Source organism: Acipenser ruthenus, chromosome 10 (assembly GCF_902713425.1).
Source record: "Acipenser ruthenus chromosome 10, fAciRut3.2 maternal haplotype, whole genome shotgun sequence".
Taxonomy (NCBI): Eukaryota; Metazoa; Chordata; class Actinopteri; order Acipenseriformes; family Acipenseridae; genus Acipenser; species Acipenser ruthenus.
In genome coordinates, this window is record NC_081198.1 from 49894161 (window position 1) to 49921074 (window position 26914).

General features: G+C 38.5%; 1 protein-coding gene across 5 annotated transcripts in view; it reads right to left on the reverse strand.

Moving 5' to 3' along the window:
* Nucleotides 1–26706, reverse strand: part of LOC117405668 (melanophilin-like) — a 33737-nt gene extending 7031 nt beyond the window's left edge. For 2 of the 5 annotated variants that reach the window (XM_034008905.3, XM_034008893.3), the window contains exons 1-11: nucleotides 26628–26706; nucleotides 20208–20374; nucleotides 13896–14117; nucleotides 11203–11339; nucleotides 9240–9281; nucleotides 8233–8300; nucleotides 5392–5484; nucleotides 3694–3883; nucleotides 3202–3428; nucleotides 2180–2263; nucleotides 959–1138 (exon numbers count right to left, since the gene is read on the reverse strand). In XM_034008905.3, the coding sequence (XP_033864796.3) occupies nucleotides 959–1138; nucleotides 2180–2263; nucleotides 3202–3428; nucleotides 3694–3883; nucleotides 5392–5484; nucleotides 8233–8300; nucleotides 9240–9281; nucleotides 11203–11339; nucleotides 13896–14117; nucleotides 20208–20332 (1368 nt within the window). In that variant the 5' untranslated portion in view covers nucleotides 20333–20374; nucleotides 26628–26706. The remainder of the gene's footprint in view (nucleotides 1–958; nucleotides 1139–2179; nucleotides 2264–3201; nucleotides 3429–3693; nucleotides 3884–5391; nucleotides 5485–8232; nucleotides 8301–9239; nucleotides 9282–11202; nucleotides 11340–13895; nucleotides 14118–20207; nucleotides 20375–26627) is intronic. The other 3 variants (XM_059032512.1, XM_059032511.1, XM_059032510.1) reach the window with 3 other exon arrangements.
* Between the last annotated feature and the right edge of the window lie 208 nt (nucleotides 26707–26914).

Consider the following 26914-nt stretch of genomic DNA (forward strand, 5'->3'; position numbering starts at 1 on the left):
ATAATATCAGTAATAGAGATCTATAGTACAATGGACAGTAACACAAACATCCTGCTTGTAAGTGTACTGGATCAGCCTGCTGTCTTACTCATTTCAGTGAGCAGTCAGAGCTCCTTCTCCCATTAGCAGATGCAAACAGCCAACTGCAACAATTGTATGGGGAGGAAGAATGACATACGTTACCTGTTTTTGTTTTGGGATCCTGAATGAAACAAACGCAAAAAGTTTTAACCTTTTACAATATTAAAAAAGGAAAACACTGGCATGACAGTTCTCTCTGTTTGTATATATTCTGATGATGAAGAGGCCACGTACTGAATGATAACAAAGAACCCATTAGTGTGGAGAGCTGTTACTAATGGACTGCCTCTGATGGGCTCCTTCACCTCCTCATGCAATGCATAAGAGAGAGCTCCGGTCTTTTCATTTTATTCAGACACACACTTTTAAATCAAAAGAACCTGCAATCTGTTAATAAACAAATACACACATACATAACTGAACAAAACAGTGTCTTCTCTTATGTAGGTATTTAGGAGTCTGAATATTCTTGGTACAAACTCTGTGAAGTCTACCAGTCAATAATATCTACTGACCAGTTCTATTGCATATATGACCTACAGTATTGCGGCAAAAAAAAAAATGGAAGGTCCATTAATCAAAATCACTCTGTGCCCTCTACCTGAGTTTAACTTTTGCTGGTTTGTTTAATTAAAAGATCTACCTTACCTTAAGGTAAGATTACAGTAGGTATATGTGACGGGCAGTGTTGTGTAATACACTGTCGTTACGGACTCTGTCCTGTCTGGTTGGTAGCAGTTAAGACGCTTGTGTGCGGTGCACGGGGTCGCCAGTTCGCGCCCGGCCTCTGCCCTGTTACATATACCGAGATTAGTGCTCATCAAGGTCTGTGTAGCGAGCAGTAGACTGTGTATTTGTACTGTGAAGGGATCCTTACCTTCTGTGCTTCGTTTGGGAGGTCATCGCTGGAGGAGCTCATCACTGCTTCTCTCAGGACCTTCTTTCTCCTCCCCACATCTTCCTCGGATGACAGGCCCTTGTCGCTGATGTTTCCAGCCAGCTCGCCCAGCTTCTTCTTCAGCTTCTTCTCCTCCAGGTCTGCATCAGACTGCACGCCCTGGACCAGAACATCAGTTATGAACCCGATGTTTGTGGATGATTCAGCTGATTCACCCACATCATGTCAGTCATCTCTATTTCTCTATTTCTATCAGTATTTTCTTTTGTTTGTGTTGGTCTTAAAAATAAAGGCGTAGAACAATTTAATTTGCATTTTGTTTAACAGCAACCTGTTAACCCTGCAAGCACAATGGATCATTTCGGGTCAGTTTACCAATACTTATTCATTTAGTTAACTGCAATTTTCCATCTTTGACAGACGTTATACTGTTCCTCTGTACTCCTTTAAATGAAGGTACTGATCCCTTTGATTTCTTTATTCTTACCTGGCTAATTACAGGCTCTCTAATTAACTTAATTTTCTACAATTAGATGATTCACTAATCCTCTCTGAAGTCATTCTGTGTGAATGATTTCATTCGCACAAGAGAAAAAGCTTAAAACACAGATTGATACTCATGGAGATTTGTAATTTGAAAAAAGCGATTAAAATGAAAAAACATGTAGCCTGGAGAGTCTCTTTAATAAGCCACCAGAAACTGAAGGAGTTTGAAATTGGAGAACCAACAATCAAATTTCCAAGTGCTTCAATCTATCTTGATTTTTTAAGCAGTACTTTACAGAAAGTCCCTTAGAATCAGTTCCCCGAGCTCTTCTTGTAAGCCATTTCAATGCTGAACACAATTCCAAATTCTCAAAGCTCTGTTCCAAATTGTCATGCAATGCAACCTGCAAATACTGCTTGGTTCCCTCCTGTAACTTTAAACTGTAAATCATATAATAAAAGGTTTCCCATTGCAGCGGTTTTTATCAGTTGACAAGATCTGCATTTAAAAAAAGCCATAGAAACCTGCATATCCAGTATATGACATAACATAGATGATGCATTAACTCCAACTTCCTAATGTTTCGGTATGTTTAACATACCTTTATCAAGGTAAAGGGTGTTTGAAAACAAACAGTGTAGGTATATATATATATATATATATATATATATATATATATATATATATATATATATATTGTAAGGATTGTTTACCTCCCCTGAGGGCACCACTATTTTCTGTTCCAAGCGTTTTAGGAGGCGTTCTATAGCAGACATGCGCCTGTTCAGCTCAGAGATCTGTAGGCAAGGGCAGAGATGGAAAAAAGGGGAGATTGAAAATAGTGGACACCAGACCCAGCGAGAAAAAAAAAAAACAGAGATTCCGCCAAGACCACCAAGCCTGATAGCACCCAGTAAAAAAGAATGGAAACAAGAGGGGCGTAAGAGTCCAGTGAAGTCCAAACCCAAAATATTATTCTCTGTGACTAAAAAAAAATATATACAAAATGAGAGCCATCAGTAACAAGATCACAATGAATTACTGTACACTGCTGTATACACTGTATACATGTGTTTCACTTACAGACAGACAGACACATAACATGAAAAGAGGCCCCCAGACCTGGATACCCTAAATACCTTGAGCTAAAATGTATGTACAAATATGTATAAATGTAAGCATATATGACCGTATCCACTTTGCTTTCCCATAGATTTGTTTGTGGATTCGTGTTCTCCTCAGCGTTTCAATGATTTTACAGTAATATAGTTTTCATAGCCTTTTATCAAAGCCAAACAACATCCCTATATGTATTGATTAATCTTCCAAAGCAATGTGCATGAATTTACCACTGCAAAGAATCAAAGGGTATGTGGGTATGTTTGAACTAATCAGTGTGAGATAATGAATAGAAGAACATAGCAACATATTTTAAACAAATCATTAAGGACCGTTTTATCCACATCTGTGTACCCCTGTTTGTACTCTAAGTGTGCTGTGAAATAAAGATGCATCTCAATAGTTCTCAGTCAGATGAGTAAACGAACAAATCAATAAAATCAATGAAATGGGTTAATATCGTGAGCCATGCAAACAAAACAAATGGATATGCAACAGCATTCACGACAGCTTTACATTGACATGTATCATACTTTAGAAACTCAATAAAGGCCACAATGATACAAAGAGATTAGAAACCAATTAAAACTGAATCTAAATTGATTGGGTGCTGTACCTGGGGCTTGGAGTGGTGCAAGTTTTCCTGGGAGGATGCTCGGCTCCTCCGCTTGGGGAAGTGACTCTGGTACAGAGGGAAGCGTGGCACCTCCTCCCCTTCCTCGTCAGACCTGTCCATGTCAGCATAGTACTGGGAGTGCTGCTGCCCTTTCAACTGGCCTGTGGGGCTGCCTTTCGGAGAGGGATGCGCTCGAATCATTCTGTGCTCAGAGAAGTGGCCGTCATCTGGTGGGAGGCAGGTGGCAATAGGGCAAGGTGAGGGAACACAAAGGGAGTCGGGGAGAGAAACAACATGAAGCAACCAAGAACAAGAACAATTGGACTGGGTTTCCCACTTGATCTGCAACAGCAGAATTATATATGACTGGAAGTATTGAGTTTGGTAACAAAGTAACAGAATATATCTCATTAAGCCATTTCACATCAGAGACATTACACACAGTCGGGCCGTGTGGGTTTTTTTTCACTGCTGTAGCTGAACTCTTCTTACCGGATTTGGAGGACTTCTCCAGGCTCTTCCTGCGGGAGTTGATATGAAGGTGCACTTCGGTGCTGAACTCCTGCTCTGGGTTCCCACCCACCTGCCCCTGCTCCTCCAGGATCTGCTGGAACACGGAGGCAATATCCGCCTCGGCGATCATCGACTCCTTCCGGGTGACACCTTCCCCCCCACCCGAGTGCTGAGGAACAACAGCGTGAGGGCAGCACACATGGCTTTGTTCAACAATAGCGATTATTAAAGATGAAAGTGGGCTCATTCTCTCAGGAGACTCCCCTGTGGTGGTCTTTTGTTTCTAATGAACTACAAAACAATACAGTACCAACCATCTAGACAGGTGGCAGGCCCATAGCTTCCCATAGCGTCCCGAGCCACAGGCCTCTTACAAGCAATCCATGTGGGTCCCACTATATTCTCTGTGTTAGAGAGAGTTTCCTTATCCGAGGAACATTTACAGTAGTCATTAGTCCCCTGGGTAGCAGCAGTAAACAGCCTTTTTTTAGTATGTTAACTGCATGCTTGTCATGCGTTTCATCACACAGACCAGCCATCCTTAAGAAAATGTTATGTTTGATCTTATATGATTCATAAAAGTTGCATAGAAAACAATGCAGGTTATTATGTGCAGTCACATTTTGATAAGATCAAAATAGGACTAATATATATATATATATATATATATATATATATATATATATATATATATATATATATATATATATATATATATATATATATAGTTTGAGAAAAAGGAAAACTGCTGTGTACCAAAATGATCAATAAGAAAAAAGAAAAAAGAAAAGGATATTTCAGGTACTTAAAAAGGTAGAATAATTGATTACAAATCAATTATCAGGACGTTTCGGACTACAAGTCCTTCATCGGCTGTATACAAAAAACCAGCATTGATATATATAGGGCTTCTGTTTTTCAGGTTTTATTAATTGTATTTTTCAGTGCTTATTTTGAGCTATTTTCGCGTTTTATGTAAATCGTTTTGTTCGGGGCGTTCGTTTTTGATATACTGTATGAAATTAGTGTAACTAGTAGTAACTCGACAGTACTTGCACGCTTAAGTTGTACCTTCTTTCCTTTGCTGTCTTCCACAACGAAATCCCTCTGGTCTCAGGAACATTCTTCTGGGGTTTTTGTGTATAGGCATTTTTTTACATGTCACCACAATTCTGTTTAAAATCCTCCATATCTTAACTGTAATACAGCTTTAAATCCCACTAACAAGCCTCAATCCTGATTGTAATCTCGTTTTAAATATCGCAAGAGTCTCCAATAGAAATGTAGGTACAAGTCAAGAAGGCGGGACATTGCCCAGCAGCACTGGGAAATGTATTTATTATTATTTTTGTAGTATGTTTTATTTTTTAATGGGAAAAGGGTAAAGTCAACATGAATTGATTAACCATTTTCACAGTTTTGTCAGTGTTTTCCGGTACTTATTGGCTATCCACAGATTTTATTTTTTTGTATCGGGATGTTTTATCAGGTTTTATCGGTTAAAACCGAAAATCAAAAGCCCTATATATATACTGTACATATCATTATTGCATCTCCTTAGTGACCAACTTGATCCATTTTGCCCAGCCTATTGAAAGCTATGTCCAGGAGCTGTATGAATACTATTAGGCTTCACTGTAAGGAGAGGGAAAAGGACAGAGCCAAACGACCCAATACCTGCAGAGACTGTCGGCGGGACTGAGTCGAGTACTCAGAGTCCATATCGAAATCGAGGGGGTGAACCGAGAGGAGACGCTTGGTCTTTCGAATCTTTAAAGCATCAAGAACAGAAACACAATTGTTTTGAATCAACTGAGTAATCAACAACCTCTCCCCCATCAATCATCAGCCTAAAGAGAACAATAAAAGGATTGTCCAATTCTGGTCCTCACGATTTTTTCAAGGACGAAATGGTGGTGAGGGTCACTGGCACCTGCTTTATTCAGTCACACTCCAACCAAGCCCCTGTTCTGCCAGCGAGTGAGAGAGAGAGCACCTCAGTCTTGGCCAATGCCAAGCAGAGAACGCACATTGTGATGAATAGTATGGTGGCCCTGTGATATTATGATATGGACGATTGTCCACTAGGTTGAGATCAGCCTAACTCAATTCACTCATTTTCACTTGTGTCCTGAACTGGATTCGAACATAGTCCTCAGGACGTGAAATGCATGAGACACTAGTAAGACACTAGGGGAAGGATTTTCAAAAACCAGTGTTATTGTATCAAATTCGTGGTACAGTAATGAGAGCTTTAGTAGCAAATGATTTTCAAACAAAATGTGTTAATTAATTCACTCCGTTAATGCTTTGAAATTTAATCGATGAGGTCGTTAATGAACGCATTTCTCGTTAAAATGCTTAATTGTCGCAGGTCACGTACTGTACATCACTTCCTGTCTCAACGACTAGCTAAGGGGACCTTGTTAATCAAAATGCATGTTAACAAGATCAAGAAAAATTGAAGCATAATTCATTGCAATGGAAACTTCTAGCATACAGGGAGGTGGCTCTCCCACCAGCAAGCAGCAGCCAAATGGAAATAAAAAATAATGGGAATATCTATGTTGTGTATAATTTGTAAACGTCATTTAAAATTGTGCATTTTGCCATGCAGAATGTACATTTATTTAGAACACGTCACATATAAAATGATGATTTACAATTATATTGCGTGTGGATAGCATTGCAAATCCGCAATCACCTAAGGAAACTTTATTGTAATATCTAATATACTGCTTTCTATACCAAGATTTCAGCTGTATAATTCAAATAAAATCTGCAGTAGAGGTCAGCTGTCATATATGTACATATGCAGAATTCAAATAGGCTACAGATACATTGATAATTTCTTGGTACTATAGTAACATTACACTTTGTGCAAATAACGGAATATATACTGAACAAACGTTCAGTATGGTTACAAATGGTTAAAACAAGTGAATAAATCTCCTTCATAATCACAAATATAGAAAAGGCTAAACTATTTTTATAACTACAAATACTGAATTATCTAGGTTATCTGTAAGAAATTAACACTCTCTCTCTCTCTCTCTCTCTGTATCGTCAGCCGCGGTCTGTTAAATTTCTGTTTCAAGGTGAGTTATATACTGTTTCGTTAATCCTCCTTTTCCAAGTGCAAATTAACATGGATTTGCTTTTAAATTCCCACGCAAACAAAAGAAATAGTCGCAAGAAGCACTGCTCGTTAAGAAATTACATTATTTTGTAAATCAACATAATTTCAGAAATCACATTAGGACGATTATTTAATAACGAAATAGGCATAACGACTGCTTGAAAACACCAAAGTCAATGCTACATACCGACTTCTTGATTAACACTGGTTATCATTTACTACCTTTTGAAAATCCTGCCCTAGCTCTTTATTTGAATCAGGCCTTACAAAAAGATGAATTCTGCAGACTGATATGCATACAATTATCACAAGGGGCCAATTCGACCTTGTATGTGCCATGGAAATCTAGTTTTAAAATTAATATTTAGGACTAGGTTTATAGTCTGTATTGGACCAGATTTGAACAACACCAAAATACACACTAAAATCAGGCATCACTATTGAGTTAAATATATGCTTTTAGAGCAGGTAATTTAGACAATATAGTGTAAGTGAATCACCATGAAAACAAATCAAAGGAAAGTCGGTTATTTCTGTTTAGCATTAGATTGACTTTCAGAATTGTGTCAGGTTGACCAGTTGTGAGTAGAAATCAGCAATGGAAAATGAGAAATGAAACATATGATGGTATGTCATCCAGAAACACATCACTGCATCGTGGGGGTTATTCAGCCATTGTGTGCTATAAATACCGTACAAATGCTAGCATAGTTGTCATATAAATGTGCCACTATTATTTTAATATGTGTTACCCTGAAGCCTTTTTTATTAATGTTCCAGGAGGAAGGGTGAGGCCGAGCCCGAAGCCGGAGCCTCTCCCGCCTTCCAGAACCATTGCCTTTAAGATTACCCTTAAGAGAGGAGTACCACCAAACACGTTGGATAAAAGAGAAAACTTACAAGGCTTTGCTTCCCAATGGATCAAACCTAATCATTAAAAAACATTTTGCAATTAGGTTTACTTTATATACCGGTTGGATCAAGCTCAATATCCAAAGCATCTATCTTTGCAGTTACATAAATACAGTACTATAAAGTTAAGCTGAACGAGGCATAACAAAGCACAAACCATTATCCTGTGTACAAGGTCATTTCTCAAAAAGTTTCCTTTTATTAATGTGACACTGAATCTCTTTATTATGAGACTTCTAATGTGGCTAATGGAGCTTTTACAGAGGCGTAAAAATTGAAAAGACGCTTTATTTCTTGCAGGAAACATCTTGTACTTTGTATTTTACAGGTAAGTGACTCTTCAAAACGCACCAGTCATAAAAGAAGAGAAGAAGAAAAATGACAAAATCAAACTTATCGAGCTGCTTTTTCTTAGATAATAATCATAAAAAAAGGTTGTGATGTTTTTAATGAAATGTCATTTTTACCAGTCTGTAGCGCTGGGCCTCTGAGGCATCAATGGTGACATCATCCTCCTCAGGCATATCGTACATGTCTACAACAGCAGACGAGAGTATCAGCAAAGACACACTTGACATTACCAGAGAAAAACACATTTCTTCCATAGCCTCTGAAAGCCTGAGGCCCCAGGCTACTGGGGAGAATAATGTCTGTCCGCTCATGCAGATCATGCAAGTTGTGCTGAGGGAGAGCATGTTGCAGACGTACAGTATAGCAGACACGAGCACAACCTGGGCAATATGCAGAGTTATTTCAATTAGATCTGATTTGATATTCATTGAACTGTTCTATACCTGTTGCTGGTTTCTTTGACAATGGTGTAGAAATGTTTAACGCAAACAAAACATTATTTAAAAAGAATCTTTAAACAACCCATGAGTTAAAACTTTGTGAACGGGACCCACCTTTTCCTTTCTCTTGCCATATATTTTTCTGCTTTTCTGCTTTAGCTACAGCTCTGCTGTCTCACATGATGCTTGTGTTGTCAAGAATACAATTGGTCCCTGTCACATTGCTCTCTGTGAAACACTTCTGACCAAGGTGCTTATCTTTGGAGTTTGTTGTTTCAATGCATCGTTTGATATTCAGCATTCAAAAGAACAATGTGTGCTCCCAGACAGACAGTGGTGTACTGTAAGTGAAACTGTGTCATTGCGGTTGAGTTAGGGTCATATCTCTGCAACAGACAGCAAATGGACCAGAAAATGGATTGGGCAAGGTTGCAATTTAGGTATCCAAGTATGACACTTGGGTCCTTCACTCTTAAATGAGTTTGTAAAGTGAAGAGCTCATGGTGTTGAATATCTGTATGCAGTACAAAGCACACATATATCTGTTCAGCATCGGCAGGTGAAAACTCACGCCTAATGTTTAAACACACAGGTTGTCTAGTCTATTATTTTAGTTGTGCTTATAATATATATAATATATAATCTGGTCCAATCCTCATTCCTAAATCAAGTTTTCTACCCACCTCGGACATCAGGCATGCTGTATGTATCGTCATCACGGGATCCTAGAAGAAGGAACATAAAAGAAAATGTAATCTTTTCCAACGTTTTGATAACTGTTGCACCGTCACCGGATAGCAGTCAACAATAATGGCTTTTGGCCCCTAGCAATCCTGCCACAATCATGACTGCAAACGACTCTGCAACTCAGTAAGAGGGCAGCAGTGTGGAGTAGTGGTTAGGGCTCTGGACTCTTGAACGGAGGGTCGTGGGTTCAATCCCAGGTGGGGGGACACTGCTGCTGTACCCTTGAGCAAGGTACTTTACCTCGATTGTTCCAGTAAAAACCCAACTGTATAAATGGGTAATTGTATGTAAAAAATAATGTAATTGTATGTAAAAATAATGTGATATCTTGTAACAATTGTAAGTCGCCCTGGATAAGGGCGTCTGCTAAGAAATAAATAATAATAAAGATTAGTCAGGAAAGTGACTTCATTATTTGCCATGTGTCAAGTCAAAAACTGGAAAGCATCAAGTCTGGCATGGATCACACAACCTTTTTGTTTTAATAAATGATGCACTAATTGTATCAGCTCCAATATCTTTCTTAAAAACTGAATTAATGTACAGAATGTGTTGCTGAAATGCCACATAGTTTGAAAGAAGAATAGAAAACCTTGCAAGCTTGCAAACCAATATTCATGCAAAATATCAGAACCGTTTCATCAATATCAAATCATATTTATATCCTAATGTTCTTTCTTTCTTACTTTATTTTGTGAATAGGAACCTTAACCTCAATGATACCTTCTACATTGTCCTTTGTACAAGATCCTGTACTGCCCCTCCACCAGTAACCTCCCTCTGCACTCCTGCATACACATTACCAAAACATGAAATTACCTAAAGTATTCATACAGCTCTGCCGTGGCTTCAGATAGATTGTAATAGAAATACTGGACTAGAGTTTGGAACACTGCTTTCAAAAACACATTTATAAAACTGGTAAAAATTCATAACCAAAAATACATGACCCAGAGGCGACAGCCCAGCAGTTTTATGTTCCTTTTAAAACGCAGCACAGATTTTGTACTGTATCAGAGGTTTAGTAAACCAGACCCCATGATGCTTGATTAGCCAAGTCATTCATGAGGGATACAGTATGTAGAAGTATTGGTCACCTTTATTTCTAATGCAAACAAATACAATGGAGAGGGAGGAAAGGTACCCTCAAGTGCTTTTTGAAAGAATAAAAGAGAGCCAGTATCAGAGTGGGATTTTTATCAACTTATAATACACAATTTTCTGAACTGTGTGAATTCTTTTTGATGTTTTATAGTTTGTGATACCTTAAAAAATGACAGGATAGCAGAACACTGGATGCACTTGCATCACCTCAAACTCAACCTCTCTAAATCTGACCTCCTTTTCTTTCCCTCCTCCTCCTCCCCCTCCTCTGATCTCTCTATCTCCATTCCTCTGGAATCTACCACACTCTCTCCTTCCTCCTCAGCTAAGAACCTCGGAGTCACCCTGGACCCCTGCCTCTCTTATTCCCAGCACATCTCCACTCTGGCAAGCACTTGCCGATTCTTCCTGAGCAACATACGAAGAATCCGACCCTTCCTCACCAAATACGCCACCCAGCTCCTTGTCCAGGCCCTGGTACTCTCCCACCTAGACTACTGCAATTCCCTCCTGGCTGGCCTCCCTGCATCCACCACCCGTCCGCTCCAGCTCATCCAGAACCCCGCTGCTCGCCTGGTGTTCTCTCTGCCTCTAACACTAACACTAATCCTAACCCTAACCCTAACCCTAACCCTAACCCTAACACTAACACTAACACTAACACTAACCCTAACCCTAACACTAACACTAACACTAACACTAACACTAGCCCCATTGTATAGCAAGTTCCGCTCTACTGGTTCCTACAGCCAGGTTCTGCAGCACCTCTCTTCACCCCTATGAAGTCAAACGTACCCGCTAGTTCAGATTTAAGCCTCTGCTCGCTTTGGAGTCTCTTGTACAGTGATCTCATCACCTTGGCGCTTCCGAATCGCTTGAAGCGTGAGCGGACGTGCTCGTGATACCAGTCCAAGGTGCCCATTTTCAGAACCCTGGGGAAAGAGACATGACACTCCACACATTTTTATTGATTGATTGATTGATTGATTCATTCATTTTTTATATTACAAGCATAATAACCATTTTCTTAATGATTTAATATGGCCAAATTCTGCTTTGAGGCAATACTATTTTGTTGTTTATTTGAATTACATTTTTTTGTTATTTGGATCATGCCCTGTAAGTTGGTCAATGCTTTGGAAACATTAGTAGAAACCAAAGCTGTCTGACTTTTTAGGCTCAAAGAGCCATATATAAAATGTCACTAACTAAAATAAATAGTAGCAACTACATTAAGAAACAGCTTCACTGGTTTTCTGCTCATTCAGCATGTTGCATGTTTATACAACATCAGCTTTGCTGCATTGGGACTGTGCTTGCTTCTAAAGAAGGGGCAGCAGTGTGGAGTAGTGGTTAGGGCTCTGGACTCTTGACCGGAGAGTCATGGGTTCAATCCCCAGTGGAGGACACTGCTACTGTACCCTTGAGCAAGGTACTTTACCCAGATTGCTCCAGTAAAAACCCAGCTGTATAAATGGGTAATTGTATGTAAAAAATAATGTAATTGAATGTAAAAAATAATGTGATATCTTGTAACAATTGTAAGTCGCCCTGGATAAGGGCATCTGCTAAGAAATAAATAATAATAATAATAATAATAATAATAATAATAATAAAGAAGACTACAGGTGGCCCATGCAATCTTTTCAAACTAAAAGCCTTAAATGATGCACTTCAAAAGGGTCATCTGTTGGACAGTCCTGCTCTAAACAAATGCTTAAAAGTTTAAAAATAGTCTGTTGCCAGAAAATAGAATTTGTCAATATAGTATTGACTGTCATTGAAACTATACACCTAAAAGAGATAATCAGAAAGGGGGTTCTGAATATCAGTTCAATAATGATGTGGAATTTTTGGTTTCCACAAGGTGGCAGCATTAACACTTGATTCCAATGTGGATGCAATAAAATACTCAAGGATTACACACAGATCAGGGGCAATAAACACTTCGCTGTGTAGATTAGCTCACAATCCGTTCAGAGTGTAACACTCGGCTTTACACAATAAAGTGGCCAGTAAACCAATCAGCTGACACATGTATTATAGATTAGAATGTCATAGTGCATAAAATATACTCAAACCAAACCTGATTGCACCGAATCATTCCCTAAACACGTGTGCAAGCAAGATTAATCATAATTCACATATTTTCCACACCAGAGTTATTTTAATCAACAGCAGCTAATCTAAAAAACTGCTACTCAGTAAAATAGACCCTATTATCTTGCTATCCACTTAACAAACTAAACACACTTTTAGAATGCTTTTCTAAAATGTCAAGAATGGGATGAAACCAGTGAGGGTTTAAACATGATTATAAGTCATCTTGGGTTTTCTAAATTCCAATATCAAACCCATGTATGTGGTATGAGTAGTAGCTAGTATTGTGTGCTATGCCGCCACCAGCTATGAGTATTTTCTTAGTTGTTGCTTTCCCCATGCAGGGTTGAACAATCCATGCCTCTGTGAAATAACATTTAGACTAGACACCAGGACCAAGAAATGGGATGAAAAACACATTTCAATGTACGTCCCCTTTTAAAATATTTACCAGCCTCAAGCTTCAAGTTGTACAAACGGAGTCCATGGTGCAGTGTTATCTTCAATCTCGTATCGCACTACCCTTTCTGTCCTGCAGGGGTCATCAGCACCCGTAATAGCAGTGCATTACAAAGCACCGCCTGCTAGATATGCATGCAACCTCTTTGTTTCAGCTGTGCATGGCAGCTGTAGATTATGACATCTTATAATGGTCCTGAGAGGGGATTCAGAAATAGCATTTTCCTTTCCTGTCTGTCTAAGGTTTATTTGTATTGACAGCAGGCCATGTGTGGTGTCCCAGGGGAAATGCAAGTTAAATGCTTGTAATTAACACATGGCTTGAGTTTACAGTTGACTTTCTGGTGTCATCCTGGATTTGTGATAGTGCATGCACAGATTACTGCTGTTCCTGTTGGTAGGGGACCAGAGGGGGGTTCACAACTTGGACCTGTGCTTGCATTGAGCCCCTTTGATGAGTAATGCATTACCCTTGGAGATTCAAATGAAACCTAATCATCGCTGAATCAGATTACTTTCATTCCATTCTTTCTTTCGCCAGTGATGATGAACTCCTTTTTGTGTATTTTTTTTTAAAGTAAGGTACATATCTCAAGAAAGAATAATTGCAATGTTAATATTTGCACACTTCAATATCATCAACTCTCTGTCCTCAGGGCAACGGAAATAACTTTCATTTAAACAAAGGTATCAAGTGGTGTAGGGTAACAGGATGTTACACTCAGGACAGGGATGTTGAACCGATGGTGTAATCAGCAGTCATGGTGCGTTCCCTATAAGGGATTAAAATGTGTCGGCACCATCACATATGTTTCTTATGCTGACACACTTTTATGCATAGGTGCCTTTCTAGACAAATGCTCCTCCAATAATCTAGTAGGTTAGCAGACACTTTCTTGTGAATTCTCTACTTGTCTACAAGGCCTCACCGAGACGTCCTGCAGGGGTCGCACACCCAGCCTTGCTCCTTCTTGTTGTAGCGGCTGCAGGACTTGCAGGTGTAGAGGCAGCAGTCCAGACACTGGCGCTTGCTGTTCAGTAGGAACTTGAACGGCTGCAGACACCGGATACAGTGTGAGTCCGTCAGACTAGTCTGGGTTCCCAGCAGCTCCAGCTTCGTGTCCTCCTTCTCGAGCTTGGTCTTCAGCTCTCTAAATACAAAGGAGTGGAGGGTGGGAGGGGGGGGGGGCACGTGTTAAAATGGGCATTGTGTGCTGATGCTTTCTTTGTATTCTACCACTTAGATCCATTCTAGCCTGAGAGCTCCATGTTAGAGAGAATGGAAGACATCCTTTAGAGAGGCGAGGTGTGTTAGTTTTCATTGGGTGGCATGTGATAATTATTATTAATAGAGGGGTTGGTTAGCTTTCAGGACAAGCCAATATGACTCCACAGCAGGCATGGCTCAGATTTGTTTTCTCATCAGAAATTAGGCAGTTAAAGCGACTTTTGAAAAATGTCCATAAATTACATTTGCATTAATGTCTGTGCTTCTTCCGATCATTTGAAGCTGCCAGTGGAAGTCACTTGGTTCATCCCTACAGCATTCCAGGATTTATCAAGCATCAGTGGGTTAACTGCATCTAGTATGGTCACGATATAGGGTTTGTTAAGCAACTTCAAAGGTTATTTGCTTGCCTAATCCAATCATTAAGAGTTCAGTAGAACTAAGGGTAATCAGTAGATACCAGACCATTGAAGCACATGGTATAATGAGTTCAAGAAAGAACTGGGGGGCTTTTCTTCAAAGGGTAGGTCTTGTTGGACCTGCAGAGAAAGCAAGAGAAGGGAGGTGCAATCCAACATGTGGTGCAGCAGGCTTGCTGGGGAAAACATTATTTTGCTGCTCCTGTGATGTATGTTCCAATGATTAGAGCGAGCGTTAGTGTTAAAGGAAGCTCATTCAGTGATATCCGGCTTTTCTTGTTGTTAGTGTGTTAGTGGATCAAGATTGAGCTGGAACAGTTAGAAGCTGAGGTCTTGACAACTGGCAATTGTTCCATTGGCTTTTAATTACTGACATATGCACAAATAGACAGATTCCAAATTATTAATGAGCTACTTTAGTGATTTCTTGCAACCTCCAGTTCTCATTGCTGTTTGCAGAAGGTTGTTTTTTACAATGGCACATGAGAATATACAGTATTTATCTCATTTAGCTCTGTAAACTCTGAAGATACTGTACAGTATCCATTGTAACAGCAGAACCACATTATAAAAGAACCGTATGTTGAGGTAGTTTTCTTTATGCTTAGCAAAGTTATTGCCATTTCGATTTACTTTTTTATATTCTTCATAAAAGAGTTACTGTTCACATTCCCTCACAGCAGAATAAACCCATCGATCTCAACTCCGGGTATGCTGTTTTAAACAGCTGTGCCTTGCTATTGCATTATATATTTACCTTGTATTTACCTTTGACTCACACAGCCAGGCACAGCCAGGCACAGAGCATACAGCATGTCCGGCTAAATGCAACACTTTAATATGAGGTGTTGTAAAATCAACAGGATTTTAAAAGACTGTAATAATGTTAATTACTGTATTATATTTATATTGTTATTTTCTGGTAAAAACACCAGTAATCACAATTTGCATGCATTCTTCTCATGCAATGAAAACATTTACAGCACATGCAGACACCACTCCCTGTTGTAAACACAATCAGAATCCTTCCAATGCGAATACCTCATTCAGAATACCAGACCAGTATCCTGAACAAGTGCTACAAACAGGACAGAAACAACCATCCATTTCTTGTCAATATTGTGAACACTATATAAGAATGATAACTCATATTGTGCCTATATGCAGCTCATTCTGTTTTACCATCCTTGAATACAGTATTCACCACAGCATTCTTGAGACAGAAATGTTAGCTGCATATGTTGTTAATAGCTGAGCATTTAATTTGGAACTGCTTGTACACCATCACTTGGAGCAGGGTGACTGAATGGCCATCACAACACATGAACTGCTTGTACACTATCACTTGGAGCAGGGTGACTGAATGGCCATCACAACACACTGAACATATTTTCAGATAAAATAATTACTTTCAATTATTTATTTTCTCATATACCTTTCCCGTCACTGCAGGAATCGTTCTTGGCTAAAAGTGACCTGTTTTTGTTTTATGTCCTTTGCAGTATACAACTATGGAAACTCAACAGAGGGATTGTTTAGGACCATCCCGCAAACTGCTCCCTGCTGACTTAAGCTACAATAGTATACTGTAAACCAGATCACTAACTTTGCCAAAACGGATGCCAGCAGTGATGGCAGAATGTTTGAGAAAATGAACACCTAAAAGTGTAACAGTCAAGGCTCTAACAGCAGTTTCACAAATCCCTCTAACAGCAGTTTCACAAGCCCCTTGCTGGTTAGCTGTTGAACTTTTTTGTTTTGTAACTGTGGTGCTTTGTGACTGTGCCAACGGAGCTTGATGCCCTGAGGCTGCTGGATGCCATCGGTAGAAGTTTTAGTGAAGATTTTCAGTTGTTTACCCTATGCAGTAAAAGGGTTTGGATGTTAGGATCACAAGCCACCCAAGATAAACAATGAGAGTGGCCAGCAAATAGCAAAAGCAGCACATAAGCACACTCAGCAGTTTCAAACAAACTCAAGACAGTGAATTGTGAATCACTATTAAAATGTCCTTGTTTTGGCATTGTTATTAATATGCTTTACCATACCTCACTATTCTTTACCATGCTTACCCATGCTTTACTATGCTTTATTACTCGTTGCTATGCTTTTACTATGGGAAACTTTTATGGGGGTTATAACTCAAATGGGGTTCAACTATTAAATAGAAAAGAAACTAAGGAAGAGAATGAACGAAATCCACTAATTATCGTATCTTAAAATAGTGCGCACTTTTATTAGCGTTTAGTCTTCTATAATGTTTTACAGTATAGTGCTATAGGGCTATCAGTAAATGGAACAGGATTTGTATGGCTAACTTCTAGCTGTTATGCAGATACTGCATGTGCCTGTATATTAAAAGTCAATTTGATTGCCTTCAGGGCTATCAAAACTTCAAACAGACCTTATTTAAAGTAAAAATCCCTGACCGGGGTGGATGTAAATAAGTCTAAGGCCAGCAGATTTTTTCAATCATTTGCCTCTTAGCATTTTATTTTTAAATAGAAAGATGATCCTCAGGGAGCATTCTGCAGCTTGGGATTTAATGAAAGAACAACCACAGTCCCATTCCTCTCCAGCACATATTAAACAGCTGGATGAGTGGGACCCATTTAAGGTAATAACACACAATTATTTACTTCCAATTATTAAACACATGGCTGCCGATGGATGACTGTGGAAGCCAAAGTATTTCTGTGTTAGAAGTCCAGTGGCACGTCAGGAAAGAGCATGTAAGAATTGCTGGCATTGTACATCATCTTATCAATGATTAGCAGTGGTGACTGGGATCAGAACAAGCAATCCCACAGTTGCAGACACTCTGTCTGTCAGCAAGATCAAAAGTGCTGTGCTCATATCAGTATTCCAAATAATCTCCCCTTGTCATTAGCAGTTGTCAGAAGCAGGGATATTGACACCATGCACAAATGCAAAGTTCACTTTGTGCACATCACCTTATAAACCCCACAGACTGTCTTCATTAGAGAGACTGCACTGACATTATGAGCACCGCTACTCACTACTAAAACGTTTATTTTGTATTTTGTATTTTATATTTATGCACTACAGTTACAATTTGCTATGCATAGTAAAAGTGTATTAGTGAAAGTGTATCAACCAACCCTCCATGTAAGTGCCCTTGTCTTCACCTTGTCTGACCGTAGCCTATGTGCTTGTGTACTTATGCTTTGTCTGTTAATGAGCATTTAAACTTACGCAAAACTAACAGTACAAAAGAAAAAGATAATACATTTAATATTGGTTTGTTTTCTGTTAAAATATCAGGGCCGAAAATAATTGCTCCATCTAGACAGGAGTAGGATGATGCTTTATCTAAAACAAAGCATCATTTGTGTTTGTGTTTGCAACTTTGCCCTCTGTTTAAATTGTGGGAAAAGGAAACTGGAGAAATTCCCCTTGTGACTTGGCTGTGATGTTCATGAGCTGTCTGACAATGGCAGGCTTTGAGATTTTACAACCCGATGTAAGGCTGATGCATCTAGCATCATCTGATCAAAGATTTCCAATGACATTCCCAGAAGAAATGTATTTATGGTTGTTGTAAGTCACGTCAAGTAGCCGTGGAGAAGAAAGTTATCATGAGACACCAGGTCATATACCCTGCGAGTGAAAGCATAAACTGCAGATTACACAACAAATCTAACTTGTTCAATTTGGCCAGAACTAAAGACAGGCGTGCTGGTACATGCTGTATAGAGCCTTATTCACAAAGCTTTAACTCATGAGTTATTAATTAATGTTTTCTCAGAGTCATTTTTTTATGAATACGATTAATTTTGGTTTGCATGAAACTGGACCTTGAAAATGACTTCTACATAACTTGTTTTTTTTGTGGATAGTGACCATGGCCGTAACTAGCTATGAGGACACCCAGGTCGTGTCCGCGGTTGTTTTTTTGCATCATCAACGTTGATGCTCATGTAAAAATTCAGGTAAAGTACAAAATAATCTTTAATTTTCTCTGTTGGTTTGCCGTGTAACTAAGTAGGATGTCAGCTCTGGTTACGACACTGGTCTCTACTGCTACAATTTGAATTAACAAATATATCAGATTTTGACAGTCTAAGTGCCACATCCATGCTTTCAAATGGATCAGTTACAATTTATCTGAGGCACAGTGTTCTGCAACCCACAGAATGTCTCTCCTGTGGCTACATTTCAGTTCGCGTGTTCAGTTTTTGGACTGCCAATAAAGTATATGTTTATGATTAATCCAGTCAATTTATCACTGGTCTGGCATAGCTTCTGGTTAAGTTTTTTTTAATTTTTTTTTTATGGTTTTATGTTTTAGCTTGCATGCAAAGGCTGAGGTAATATCAAACCCTTTTTTTCATTAGGAAGCCATTCTCCTTGAGAAACCTGAATATCTTTCCACCAGTCCTTAACAATTTGTTGAGGATCTTGGGATCTATTTTAATAATCTAAATTCTGCATCCCTATATATTTCTGAATCAGATTTGTTGTGGATCTGATTTCACTGTACAGTGTATTTGTATTGTAACAAGTCATGTGATTTAGTGGGACAACAAACCAACCCCTGGGAAAACACCAGCAGGATTAATGCAGAGAATAAAAAGCCGTGGTATGAAGTTGTGCCACTTTTTAGATCATGAAAACAGGCCTTCCTTGTCTTTGGACCGTACTGATGTAAGCATGCATGCTGCAGATAGCTCTGCTACTCCAGGTCTTTCTGAGATGATTCTGGGCTGCCTCATGATTTAGGTGTAAACAACAGGAACCTACAGCACTTTTTGTTCAAACTCGGTTTAACATGGCAGTAAATGAAAGTTCACATTTTTTATGTGACAAGAGCAATTCAAAATGGTTGTTTATATATCACAGCTGAGCAGAACAGGACATGTGAAAAAAGCAAATTAACATGTAGGGTCCACTGTGCTCAAACTATCTGAATTTAGCTATTTGATTTCACTATTCATATTGGAAGTAACAGAGAGGTGAAGTTCAAGGGCTTAAGAAACAACTTCATAGAAAAAAAGAAAGAAATATATTTTTGCTTTTATCCAGTATGGTCAGTCCAAAGTTTGAACAGTATTGTTTGTTTTTTGTTTTTTTTTTCTGTGTAAACATTCCAAGGATTTTAAAGTCACCAGCTCATAACCACACCAGTTTGTCTTGTGTGAAAGCCAGTCCTACATATTAACTAACTAATCAGTGCCCTTATCTGTGGATAAGGGCACTGGTACTCGCATGTTAAAAACTCAATTAATTAACATCTCATGTTCAGAAATGCTAAATTGTTCATATCAGCTACTTAGTAAATACATGTGCACTTACACATAATCACAATGTTATTATGCATATTCACAATGTACTTAACATGTAAATAATTTTGCACAATACATGTAAGTACACAATTGTATCACAAAAGTGTTAGGAATAGGTTTAGTTAGGTTTAGAGTTATGGTTATGGTTAGGGTTATATGGAGCAAAAAGATTTACGCATGTAACTATGCATAATAACACTGTAATTATGTGTAAGTACACATGTATTTACAAACTAGCTATTCGTATAGTGTTTTCAGCTGCAGTGAAATCCGGGTTGGGAAGCTTACCCCAGTCTCTCTTCCTCTTTCTTCCGCAGGTCGAAATCCCGCTGAATAACCTCCCAGACATGCTTGGCCTCTTCATCCGTCAGCTTGGATAGATCCAGCTTCTTTCCCATGGTGCCAGAAATCATATAAAGACCTGTGTTCAGGTTCCAGCACTGGGAATTGTAATCCTGTAACAGACCAACAGTGGGCAGGTGTTAGTGAGTCATCTAGTTTTAGTTATATACACTAGTATACCTATATACATTTGTAAATGTTAGACCAGCTTTTTGTCTATCAAATGCATTGGTGGATTACATTAAAATATTTTATCACCCGTGTTACTTTTCTGTTGCACATTCAATCAGAACCAAAGGGGCTACAGCAATGGGAAGCAGCCATGCACACTTCCACTACCAGAGTACACATATGCTGTTTCATTTTTTAAATGGAAGCAAAACATCTGTAGAAATATCTAAGTGAAATACTGGAAAACAACATCAAGAAACTGATTAAAAACTGTGAAAAATCTAATAGTTTCTGTTTCTGTTAAATAGTTTCTTCAATTAAGGTAAGTATCTCAGTAATGTTGGCAATTTCTGGAAAACACTGACCGTACACACGGTTAACCGATGTACTGCACAACTGTGACAGAAATACAATAATTCTTGGTTGGAAATCTCCCTCCCGACCTGTGAGGGCACTAAGCAGTGGGAACAGAGTTCTCTCGAGGGGCTGGTCTGACAGTTCTTTCCCAGGGTTTAAGGGAAGTCGGCCAGCCTGGAAGGGGGCGAGAATGTTGCATTAATGCATTGACGTGGCAGCCACAGATTGGAGAGGCGGTTGCACTCGTTTACCAAGGGGTCATGTGTGACAGCATAAAAGGGGATGGAGAATTGTAATCTGTTCCTTCGTTTGGGGTATTTGTATTGAGAACGGAAGGACCCACATTATCGTATCGTGAGTGTTTTGTTTTGTTTGTCTAACTGTTGCTTGTTTGTTTGTTAGACAGCTAAACACGTTCCGGAGCTGTTGCCAGGGGCAGCACGTACCCGGAACAACTCTGCACTAAATCACACTGTATTGTATATTCACCATGAGCACTACTGCACTCACTATAGGACTGGTGACCTGTATGTTTTGTCTGTGTGTGTCTATTTTTGTGTGTTATTGTTCGGGACTGCCCCGTGCATTATTTATACAGAGCAGTACCAAGCATTGGAGTACTGCCAGTATTTCATTATAGTTTCTGTTGGTCAGTTTTGACCATTGGATTAAATAAAAAAAAACATCATATCAACAGTACTGTGTTTGTCATTGTTTGAAGCACTGCATCACCTATGCACCTGCACACTATAACCCACTTTACCACAACAACGAACATACTTGATGGTTTAAATATCAAAAGTCATGGGGAGGAGGAGTGGCAGACAGGCAGTGTCCAAGCAGCAAAGGTCATTCGGGATGATCTAGACAGAATTCAGAATTGGGCAGACACATGGCAAATTAAATTTAATAGAGAAAAGTGTAAAGTATTGCATGCAGGCAATAAAAATGTGCATTATAAATATCATATGGGAGATACTGAAATTGAAGAAGGGAACTATGAAAAAGACCTAGGAGTTTATGTTGACTCAGAAATGTCTTCATCTAGACAAAGTGGGGAAGCTATAAAAAAGGCCAACAAGATGCTCGGATATATTGTGAGAAGTGTTGAATTTAAATCAAGGGAAGTAATGTTAAAACTCTACAATGCATTAGGAAGACCTCACCTAGAATATTGTGTTCAGTTCTGGTCACCTCGTTACAAAAAGGATTTTGCTGCTCTAGAAAGAGTGCAAAGAAGAGCAACCAGAATTATCCCAGGTTTAAAAGGCATGTTGTATGCAGACAGGCTAAAAGAATTGAATCTATTCAGTCTTGAACAAAGAAGACTACGAGGCGATCTGATTCAAACATTCAGAATCCTAAAAGGTATAGACAATGTCAACCCAGGGGACTTCTTTGACCTGAAAAAAGAAACAAGGACCAGGGGTCACAAATGGAGATTAGATAAAGGGGCATTCAGAACAGAAAATAGGAGGCACTTTTTTACACAGAGAATTGTGAGGGTCTGGAATCAACTCCCCAGTAATGTTGTTGAAGCTGACACCCTGGGATCCTTCAAGAAGCTGCTTGATGAGATTCTGGGATCAATAAGCTACTAACAACCAAACGAGCAAGATGGGCTGAATGGCCTCCTCTCGTTTGTAAACTTTCTTATGTTCTTATGTGCTTATGTTTTCTGGCTACGTAGTGGAATTACTGTTAACAAAAATCCAACCCAAGTTAAAATCACCATGACCTCCTTCCATCATACGCATGGACAGAGAGACACCTCATTACACACCTAGAATATGAAACTCTATAAAACTGTCTTAGACAAATTTCAATCGCATTTGAATAGGCGATTCTCTTGGTATGACATACACAGATGTGACATACAGAAGGACATACAGGCATAGAGGGCACCTGTACACGCTTCCAGATTGCCATACTCTCAATATTGTGTGCTAAACAATATCTGTAGTAAGTTCCATCACAATGGAATAAGACAAACAGACAGAGAGTCCTCCTGAACTTAAAGATAAGTGTACCTTTAGATATATGTACAAAAGGCTGTACATATATTTTGTTTACTTCCACCTGAACTATATATTCATGTATGTGTCATCCACAACTAATGAACTCCAGACCAGAATCATTATAAAACTTATAAGAAACGAGATCAAGTAAAAAAATGTTTCCGCACACAGACGAAGATATCTGCCAGGGATTAATAAATAAACCTTTTCCCTCCCTAAATCAAGATGTAATGGGCTAATGGTAGACATTCCTGAAGACAGTGTAATCTGACCGTCAAACATTTACATCAGCAGACTTACTAAAGATAACTGAACACAAAAAACCCAGAAAAGAGGAAGAATTTGAATCTGTAACCTCAGACATTTCAAATCTTCATGATTAACCTATTTACCGATTTCATTGAAAGCTCAGTCACTGTTCTGATTCTGTGAAGAGGGCAGACGGTGCTGTCAGCTGGTGCAGCACACTCTGTTAAAGAATTCTCTATTTGTTTTTCTTTCATTTTGTTTTTATTTTAGTAAAATACCATGACGTAATCCTGGATGTCTCATGAAAAGACTGGGAGTCTGAGAGGCAATTGTTCCCAATGTCTGAACCACAAAAAAAAAAAAAAAAAACACCTCAATTGGAAATCAATATTCTGGTCATGGCAAGATCACTGCCTTTAGCTATCATATATGTCAAGGGACTTATAATGTACAGAATGGGAGGTGTAGAGGACTGGATAACTCCGCTGGTACTATACCCAGGACGCCTTAGGAGAATATGATTATTTCTGACTAAATCATTCAGTGTGGGGCTATTATATGTAATTTCATAAATAAGCACCACAACTTTATATTACAGTTCAGGGATGTGATAATGTGACTCATTTACTCCACCCATAAAGCACACTAGAGCAAGAGGGAACTGATAACATCCATAAGTCATTTCCTTGTTGAGTTTGTGACTTACAGAAGAGAAACTTTAATGAAATAATCTTTTGGAAAATGGAAAATGGAAAATTTGTGTCTTAAAATGATTGGGTACACTTCAAAATACAGGTACATTAAGTGTTGTACTGTACATGTAGTTTCTCTGTAGATACCATTTACTAATATTTACTGCATGCACTAAGCACATAATGAGTGGGTGGAACTCAATACATCACAACCAAATATTTAACAAAGTTATTTTCCCAATCTTATAGTTTTGTGGGTGCAGTTAATGTACCTTTATGTGAAGTGAATCACATTTTGTTAAACACATAGATGCATTATGTAGCTGCTTATATCTGATTGTATGTACTTATTTCTATGGGGAAATGGAATTAGCATACTTTTGCAATCAAGAGTTTTATTAAACTCTTAATAAGCACATGCCATAAATGCTATGCTAAACCTCATGGTCGACTCTACTCAAGAGATTGAAAGTGACAGGTATTACTGCTACTGTATTCAAGATAAAGTCCACAGAAATACATTTATCTATATATCTATACAGTATATTATTCACGTTAAAAAAGAGCATACATCTTAGAGAGCAAACGAAAGCTACCAATAGGCCAGATGATTACTTCCTTGTAAGTCAACACTTAACAATAAGGTTGAGATTCCATGTCACCAGATGCAGAATAATCACTTGCAGACCACGGCATGACCAGCACTGACAACACAATGGATTTGGAACAGAAAACTGAAAGACTAATGCACGGTGCAGCACTCGATTACCACTTTTTATTGGATTGAAAATGTTACCTGCAGTGGTAGCATTTTGCCAATGGCCTATCACTGTAGCTATCTATTGTCCCAGCTACTGAACCATTGCATTTGTCATGGTAGTGCCAGGGCATTAAGTAAGTGTAATGATTACTTTTTGGCATGGTTCATACATTGTGGCATAAGTTTATTAACACCTTTGGATGTGATGCAGTCTATACTGTGATGACAAGTGTGTGTGATAACTCTAAAAGTCAACAGGCAAAAACAGTCTCATTGGACTGTAGACAGCTGTAATGACAGCTGTGTGTTTCTAAGGGAAGGTCAAAGGGTTGCATGTTTTTTTTTTCTTTTTAATACAGCTGTTAAGATAATTGACAAGGATGAAGCTGGCATACTGCATGCCTGGTTTATTTAATGAAGCAGCACAGGCACCTGGCTGGGCCGTTGGTCTTTTACAAGGCCGTGCCTGAAATTCAAGGCCAGATTACACCTCCGGCTGCTTTTTCCAGTTTGTGAGCATCCCTGTGTTTTTTGGTAAAAATGTGAGCGATCAGCTTGTATTAGTTCATCCATGTCAGCCTCCAGTGTAGCTGTAGTGGATTTTAATGGGTTTGAAAAATGATGCCTCACACACGTAAAGAAAAATGTTTGGCATCTATTTGCCTATTCCAAAATGATTCCCCAGCAGGATGTCTCAGTGAAACGGATACGGTAGCTAAAATTATCCGTTTTTTTTTTTTTTTAATAGCTAATAATACTAATAATAACATAGGAACATGAGTAAAGCTTAGGAATGAGAAAAGGCCATTCTCCCCCTACTGGGGGGGAACTAATTTAAAAGTACAGAATCTAGTCTTTTTTTAAATGTTCACAGTGTTTCAGATCTTACTACTGCTCCTGGTAGGCTTTTTTATGCATTTATAACTGTGTAAATAAGTGCTTCTTAACTTCTATTCTAAACTTACTTATATGTAGCTTCCATTATTATTATTATTATTATTATTATTATTATTATTATTATTATTATTATTATTATTATTTAGCTATGCGTGCATTGTGATAACGATGTGTACTCTGTAATACTGTATAAACACAGGCATTTCAAACATATCTCTCAGTAAGTTTTTAAGCTGTTGAGCTACATTCTCCCCCATTCTCTCTGCATCTTTCCAGCAGCTTTCCAGCAGCTGAGCTAGTGACCAGGAACTGAAAGCCACATTTACTGGTTTCTTACTGGATTGATGACTAGTAAATAAAACATGCAGCATTATAGCCTCTTAAACCAGCAGTTTATCTGTCCTTCAGCCAGTGCATTAACATTGAAGAGCATTTGGTAATGGTAACAAGAACTGTACATACAGCAAGGCATGCCAGTTTCAATAAAGACCAATGAGACTGTTCATGTAGTGACAGAGAGAACACAGCCTTTTCTGAATCACCTCTTAGGAAACTAGCAGACCTATTATGCAAAATCTCAATTTGCACAAAACCTGTTTGTTTAGAATGTAAATAGAATAGCCTACTATTTTATAAATAATGGATGTTTATAATTTAAATAATACAAACTATTATAATAATTCATGCCAAGGACCTCTAAGCATATGCACATTGTTTTCATTGGAACTTCCCAAAGCACTACTCTACTTACAGCAGTAAAACAAGCTTTGTTTTACTGATTGAAAAGTTTTGTTTTAAGTTAATTTTCAATCTGCAAATTAACAATCAGCATTATTTCCAATAACAGTTATTAAAAAAATGTTGGCCATGATATACTTCTTGTCCATTAAAGGACAAATGACTATCAATATGTATTTTACACGAGCAAATACTGTCAACACAAGTAAACAATCACAACCTCTGATAAAAGAATAACTGTTGGTGGCTAGTTGAAAAGTATTTTACAGACAAAACATAGTTAACCTAAAATACTTTGTCTGACTTTCTTAATGTAATTCACCAGCTTGGAACTTGGAATGACCGATCATCCGTAACACTTAGCACTATTTTCCATTAACAAAGCAAAAAAACATTAAATGAAAAGCTAATTTAGTTTAGTATACACACATTAAATACATATGTATAAAGTCAACTAAGTTGTAAAGAAAAAACATCTATTTACCTTCACCTGTGTTGTGGGTGTGTTGGACTGAGGTCTAATCCCTTGTGAGTTTGACAGAGCAGTAACTGGGTTGAAACATCTTAATCACATGCTTGGTGTTAACTGGAGAACAAAAAAAAAAGTTATTTCTCCGCCCCTTTGCCCTGAGAGAGTAGGTCACACAGTATTACACACACACACACACACACACACGCACACACACACACGCATACACACACAGACACACACACAAACCTCTTGGTTCATTAGTGAGGATTGACTGGGACAATCAGCTCCTATTCTTTGCT